The sequence below is a fragment of the Rhinopithecus roxellana genome, chromosome 16, assembly GCF_007565055.1.
Source record: "Rhinopithecus roxellana isolate Shanxi Qingling chromosome 16, ASM756505v1, whole genome shotgun sequence".
NCBI lineage: Eukaryota > Metazoa > Chordata > Mammalia > Primates > Cercopithecidae > Rhinopithecus > Rhinopithecus roxellana.
The window spans coordinates 19747183-19754366 of record NC_044564.1 but is presented as its reverse complement, the minus strand read 5'-3'; the positions used below and the strand labels follow the sequence as shown (position 1 = coordinate 19754366).

At 57.0% G+C, this 7184-nt stretch overlaps 1 protein-coding gene across 2 annotated transcripts in view; it reads right to left on the bottom strand.

Annotated features, from left to right (window-relative positions):
• Positions 1–7184, bottom strand: part of LOC115893960 (dual specificity protein phosphatase CDC14B-like) — a 42270-nt gene that overhangs the window by 11206 nt on the left and 23880 nt on the right. The window contains exon 4 of one of the 2 annotated variants that reach the window (XR_004054005.1): positions 4549–4701. Coding sequence is in view for 1 of the 2 variants with exons in the window: in XM_030919870.1 (XP_030775730.1) it covers positions 4629–4701 (73 nt within the window). In the remaining variant the exon portion in view is untranslated. Of the gene's footprint in view, positions 1–3404; positions 4702–7184 lie in introns of those variants that run through there. The other variant, XM_030919870.1, reaches the window with a different exon arrangement.

Here is a 7184-nt window from a genome sequence, read left to right as displayed (position 1 = left end):
CGTAGGGACAGCCAGATACAGAGGTGGCAGGACCTTTTGGACCACAGTGCCCCGGGCAGACTCCTCCGTCAGAGGAGCTTGTGACGTGGGCATGGACATGTCCTGGGGCAGCGCACCCAGGGCACCACGTTTCTGGCGACTTAGACTCAAGCAGATTAACCCCATGAAGGACGCCCATGAGGATTGTCGTCCCCAAGTCTTCTGAAAAGTGGAAGTCAAGCAAGTTTGAGTTGGTTAGCCAGGCCCAGGCCGGACTGGATCATGTCTGAACCAGGAGGTGACTGCTGGGCCTCAGGGGTGTCTGAGTTGTGCCGCTAGGGCAGCTCCTGAAGACTTAGCTCAGGGGGAGGTCCTGGAGCTGCTGCGCACAGCCTGGCACCAGGCGGGGAAAGCCGCCCCGCAGTAACTGGGCTGAGGGACCAGATCTTCTGGAGATGGGGGTGCTTGGCTGGGGCGCGGTGGCTCATGCCTGTAATCCCAGCACTTTGGGAGGCCAAGGCAGGCAGATCACTTGAGGTCAGGAGTTCAAGACCAGGCTGGCCAACATGGGGAAACCCTGTCTCTACTAAAAATACAGAAATTAGCCGGGCATGGTGGCAGGCACCTGTAATCCCAGCTCCTCAGGAAGCTGAGGCAGGAGAATTGCTTGAACCCAGGAGACGGAGGTTGCAGTGAACCGAGATCGTGCCACTGCACTCCAGTGTGGGCAACAAGAGTGAGACTCTTTGTCTTTGGAAGAAAAAATAAAAAGGGAGGTGCTGCCCAAGAGGGATCAGTACTCGACTTGGGATGAAAGCCTAAGCTGCCTGTCAGACAAGTCTGGGAAGAGGCAGGTTGGACACAGTGCTGCCGGCTGGAAATGCCTCCGAAGTCAGATGTGGATGCTTTGAACAAGAGCCCTCTAGCCTAATGTTGCTCATGAGCCTTTGGCATTTTCATTCCACGCAAGGTGGGCCCCTCTGAGCCAGCCATCCTCCTTCCCTGTGCTGGTCGGACTTCAGACCATCTCCTTCTGTTATCAGCAAGTCCGCGCCATTCCAGCGCACACGCGCTTCACGGGAAAGACATTGCCATCCTCTGAAACTGCTGCGCGGTGCTGGCAGGTGCTTTGGGGCAGCTGGGCCTGTCTCCGAAGCTGAGAAAGGCAACACGGGAGCTGCCTGTGCCTGCCCTGTTCTCAGCAGCAGTGGGCCTGCCTGCCCTCTCCACACTGCGGCCTCTGCTGTAGATGCGGAAGATAGATTTGCTCATTTCCTTTGGCTGCTGCTGTCTCCTCTCCGCCTTCTGCAAGGATCATGGCCCATGTGAACAGCCTTCCCTGAACCCTCCCGACACTCATGGCTGCTTCGGACAACCTGGGGTGGGCTGAGGGCATGGGAGGCTTTGGCCTGGCTGTGTCCCACAGGGGCCTGTGCTGTGGAGGATGAGGAGGTGTGGAAAAGGGAATGAGGAAGGAAAAACGCAGGAATATGTTAAAACCTTTTTATTATCAAATAGGATACAGATAAAAGTCCAAAACTAGACTGGGCATGGTGGCCCACGCCTAGAATACTTTGGGAGGCTGAGGTGGGAGGATTGCTTGAGGCCACGAGTTCAAGACCAGCCTGAGCAACACAGTAAGACCGTGTATCTACCATGAATTTTAAAATTAGGTGGGTGGCACACACCTGTAGTCATAGCTACTCTGGGAAGGGGCCGAGAAGTTGAGGCAGGAGGATGGCTTGAGCCCAGGAGTTTGAGGTTACAGTGAGCTATGATCATGCCACTGCACTCCAGCCTGGGTGACAGAGAAAAACCTCATCTCTTCAAGTGCAGAACTGCCTTGTAACTGCATTTTCCTCCAAAGCCTGGTCACGTGGACCATGCTGATCACCACCTCATTCCACCACCTCATCGCTGTCCCCAGTCACGCCCCACTACGACCCCAGGTGCTCCCCTCCACACCAGTGCTGCCTTTTCAAAGAAAAGTCTTCCGAAGGATGCCCCTCCACCCACCCGCTTTTCCCCGGCACCTATGGCAAAGCCTGGTTACCGAACCCACCTGCTTTCCCCCGGCACCTATGGCAAAGCCTGGTTACCGAACCCACCTGCTTTCCCCCGGCACCTATGGCAAAGCCTGGTTACCGAACCCACCTGCTTTCCCCTGGCACCTATGGCAAAGCCTGGTTACCGAACCCACCCGCTTTCCCCCGGCACCTATGGCAAAGCCTGGTTACCGAACCCACCCGCTTTCCCCTGGCACCTATGGCAAAGCCTGGTGACCAAAGGAGCAGAGCATTTGCTTGAGAGCCTGGGAGTCCTGTCTTGTCATGCCTTGTCATTTTACAGTCAGGGAAGGACGCTGTCTTCCTTGTTGCCTGGCTACTATTTAGGGCAGGCAGAAGCTGAAACCAGATTCAGTCCCTGAGCCCCACATCCTTTCTACACACTCCTGAAATTTCCAGTGAAAGGACTAGTCCCTTGGGCAAAGCTGTTAGGAGACGGGACAGGAAAAGGGACGCCTGTACCTCAGCAGGGGATGAAAGGAGACATGGAGTGTTTGCCGTGTGCCTCTGTGCTCAGTCACTCCGAGCCATGTGGAGATGGCCATGGTGCCTAGCAGGGTACTGCACACCACAGCAGTGCAGAGGGGCCCCCCTCAGGTATTCTCCATGCAAACGGGATGGGACTAAAACTTGGCTCCCTAGGCCTAAAGGGCCTAGCGGCTCCTGCCTGCTTTGCCCAGTCCAGCTTTTCTGCACATCTCCTGGTTGCTCCTGGAAAGCCTCTGCCTGGGCCACAAAGTTTCCTTGGACTCCAGATGACAAGAATTTCTCTAACCAGATTGCAAATGTTCTCACACCCCTCCCAGCTACACCTTGGGCCAATCAGGCCTCTGTGGGGAGAAGCAGGGAACCACTGCCATCTGAGCACCGTTTCTTTATTCCTTTCCTTCCCTTCCTTTTCTTTCTTTTTTTTTCCTTGAGATGGAGTCTTGCTCTGTTGCCCAGGCTGGAGTGCAGTGGCATGATCTCAGCTCACTGCAAGCTCCGCCTCCTGGGTTCATGCCGTTCTCCTGCCTCAGTCTCCCGAGTAGCTGGGACTACAGGTGCCCGTCACCTCGCCCGGCTAGTTTTTTTGTATTTTTTTTTTTTTAGTAGAGACGGGGTTTCACTGTGTTAGCCAGGATGGTCTCGATCTCCTGACCTCGTGATCTGCCCGTCTCGGCCTCCCAAAGTGCTAGGATTACAGGCTTGAGCCACTGCGCCCGGCCCCTTCCTTCCTTTTCTTTCTTTCTCTTTCCCTTCCTCCCTCCCGGGTTCACGTCATTCTCTTGCCTCAGCCTCCCAAGTAGCTGGGACTACAGGCGCCCGCCACCACAGCCGGCTAATTGTATTTTTAGTAGAGACGGGGTTTCACCGTGTTGGCCAGAATGGTCTCAATCTCCTGACCTCATGTTCCACCTGCCTCAGCCTCCCAAAGTGCTGGGATTACAGGCGTGAGCTACTGCACCTGGCCTGAGCAGTGTTTCTTTACAAAACTGTGCCCAATCCCAGAGGGCTGAATTACATAACTTTGGGAGCTCAAAGCCATTTGTAAGGTAAGGAGCGCCTGTCGTGTGGCATCAACTTGTACGTAAACCCCATGGGGCTGCTGAGAGTCTCAAATGCTCTCAGATGCTAAGGTAGGGTCAGACATTTCTCCTCAAGAACCACCACCCTGCAAAGGGACTGACGGCACCTCCAGCAAGGCTGCCCTATCTGGGCACCCATGTTGTGTGCTGCCCACCCCCCAGGAGCTGACTCACATTGACTTCAGTGTGCCTGGCACTCGAGTTGTGCGATGAACAACCTGCACAACTGTCCTGGCGGCCCACATGGATACCTGCCACTGGTCTTGCGGCAGAGCCACAGTGAGGAAAACAAAAGTATCCGAGGCAAGTTCTAAGTGAACTGACCACAACTCGCATGTTTTGCTGGTGAGAGGATGGAGGTGGAGCCAGTGGTGACGCTGGGGAAGTTTTCAGGAAGAGGAAGGTGGAGAGAAAGCAGGAGAAATGGGAACACCATGTGGCCTATGAGGGACATGCTTGGGGAAGTGGGTCGCTGTGACCAAGGCAGAAGATGCCCTGGGAATTTTTACTGAGGCTCCCTGGCAGGCCCAGGCAGGGTGAGGCTGCGGGGGTGTTGCTGATTGATGAATAGACCCTGCCTTCACTGCACACCTCCGGGGGCGCCCTCCACACAGCATCTGTACAAACAGCACACCTGGGGTGTGTGGCGACAGCCAACAAGCCAGTAAGTTGACCCGTCGATGCAGCCTTCAAAAATTTGGTGCGAACTTTTCTGGGGAGATGGAGGGGTCTCAGCTTCCATCAGATCATCTCACAGGGGCTCCTAGCCTAAGAAAGTGTCAGCAGCACTGCCCTGCTGCGCCTGGAACGGGCCTGCTACCAAACCAGGGCGGGTGTCAGCCTGGCCATTCCCAACTCAGTCACGCCCAGGCACACCTACAGCAAGGCCCTGGGCTGACGGCTCAATACCCAGCGGAAGAACAAGGCAGACACACCTGCTGAGAGGCCTCAATTGCACCTGGAGAGAACTTGCGGTGGGCAACGGGCGCGTCCAGGAGAGACCTTCCCCGCAGGTCTAGTCCCTGTGGATCCCCAGCCAGATGAGAAGCCGGTCTAGAAAGGTGACAGCCTGGGACAGCCAACCATCGCTGGAAAAGGGAGGAGATGGACAGGGCTGTACTTACCACCGCCACAGGGCCTGTCTCAGGGCTTGAGTGTGTGTGGACGGCAAAGCCTCGTTTCCTCGGCCGCTAACGCTCAACCGCAAGGCAAACTTGGGTTGGGGCCCAGAACGGCCGCGAGCCGCCACCCTCCAGCCTGGCCAGTGAGTGCTGGGTGGACACTCAGCGGCTGCTTGGGGACATGCCAACCGCGGGCCTGCCAGGGCGCCCCGTGCGTCTCGCTCCGGCTGGGCCCCGGCTGGCCCCGCACTCCAGGCGCAGGCACGGGGGGGACCCGCTGGCTCCACCGCCCAGGCCACCCCGAAGTCCCCGCTGGAGGAGGCGCGGCCGACCCGCTCCCGGGGACCCGTCTCGCGCCTCCCTCCGAGACGCCCCTTCCTCCAGCCCCTTCCTCCGCCCTCCGGCCCCAGAGAGCAGCGTGGCGGCTCCTCTGTCCTGCGTGCGCCCCGGACAAGCCGCCCTGGAAGCGAGTGAGCCGGTCCCGGCTGCGCAGCAGCAGCCCCGGAGTCCCGCGCCCGGGAGAACCGCCCCGCCTGAAAAGACACCTTGTTTAATCCGGAGACACACCCAGGCCCGGGAGGAGCCACCGTCCCCCCCGAGTCCACGACTCCCAAAGCCCACGGCCGCCTCCCACGCACGCCGAGGCCTCTCCCCCATGACAAGCAGGCTTGGGCCCGCGGGGCCTCCTTCGGTGTAGACAGAGCACGCGTCGTCCGGCAGCCGCAAAGCCAGGCAGACTTGCTGCCGGTCAGGCGGGGCTCGAGGCGGGAGGCCCCCACTCCCACTCGGGCCAGGGCCCCCCGAGGTGCTGGGGAGGAACCCGGAAGGCTTTGCTCAGGGGATCCACGTCTCCCCCAGTGAACGGATAGCGACGGCGAGGCGAGGGCGTAAGGGCAGGCTGTGCCACCCGCTTGGAAGACAAAATGCCCAACGTCAATGTGCAAAAGCGAAAGCCAGGGCGACATGCGGCAGGACAGTGGGCGCGGCCCACGCGCTGAGGCCAGCGTCCTGCTCTTCCCCGAGCAGCTCACCGGCGTCCCAGCAGCTGCCAACCGGAGAGGAGCGGGCAGCGGCGACTGTGCATTTCCACACTTCTCCTGGACAACATTGTTGTTATCAGGCACCATATACATAGCTCTTAGCGTGTGCCAGACACTTGTTCTCAGCCATGAAAACATTAACTACTCATTTCATCCTCACACAACCCCGTAAGAGGGATGTCGCCATCCCCACTTCAGAGAAAGAACGGGCTTAGGGAGCCTAAATCACTCTGCCCAGATCGAAGTGGCAGCGCTCAGGTTTGCAAACAGCCTGGGCCCAGAATGCGTGCTCTCAACAATTCTACCCAAGCTGCTTTTTCACAGTGTACAGCAAAAGCTTTAACATCTTACACATTTTTGACCCAGAAATCCCCTTTGTAAGAATTTATCGTAAGGAAATAGTCAGCACCGCCCAGGAAGAATTTCTGTAGAACACGGATGCGGTGCCCTCCTGGCCGACAACCGGGAATGCGTGACAGCTAGTCAGGGCACACTACAGAGGAGCTCCAGGTCGTGTTCGTGGAGAATTCCTCCCTAGATGCTCCTTTCCAATGCGCCCACAGCTGCACTTAGACACAGGGAGGAGGGAGACAGCAGAGTGGATGTCACACTCCCCCAGCTAAGGCACAGCCATGTACTTCTGTTAAATCAAACGCTAGGCGCTCGCTAGTCCAAATGAAGCACTGAACAAAGTGAGGCTCGGCCAGTAGATCAAGGGTCCCCAAGGCTGCAGAAGTGGCGGAGCTGGGGCAAGATACGCCCAATGGGACTTGCTCTTTCCACAGCAACTTGCATTTCAGTCCATTGAGAGGCGGCGGGCAGGGGCCCTTGAATCTCCTCTCCCATGGCCCAGGTTTGCCTCTGAACAACGATTCTCGAGACTTACCTTCTATGCGTGGGTCCCCACTTCAAGGCAAAATAGTTTACGTGACCTCTTTTTAAATGTTTACACCATTACCCGTGCATAAAATGCTGCTGCAGGTACCAAAAATATCAGAAACTGAGGGACCGTAATCTATCATTCTTTCCCCAGTTATCTAGAGAAAATGACCTAAAATATATGACAAAGTAGTGAATTTAAAGATATGCCCCGATACTGTTCTAAGAAATTTCCATGTGTTATTTTAACTCTCATACTAACTGCAGAGGTAGGAATTCTTTTCATTTCCATTTCACTTCAGCAATGGAAGCAGAGGAGATCGTACATCCCACACATGCTGGCTGGGCCCTGGTCAGAGTGGTTCTAGATGACAGGGAAGGAGGTAAGTCTCTTAAGGACTAGGGGTCCCCGCAGCCTGCTGCCTCCCCCTGACAGGCCTGGAAGACAAAGCCCCCTGGGAGGAACAGACATGGCTCGTGGTTTCATCTCAAGCACTGCCTCCAAGCCAGCCCCTTGGCAGCACTCAGGGA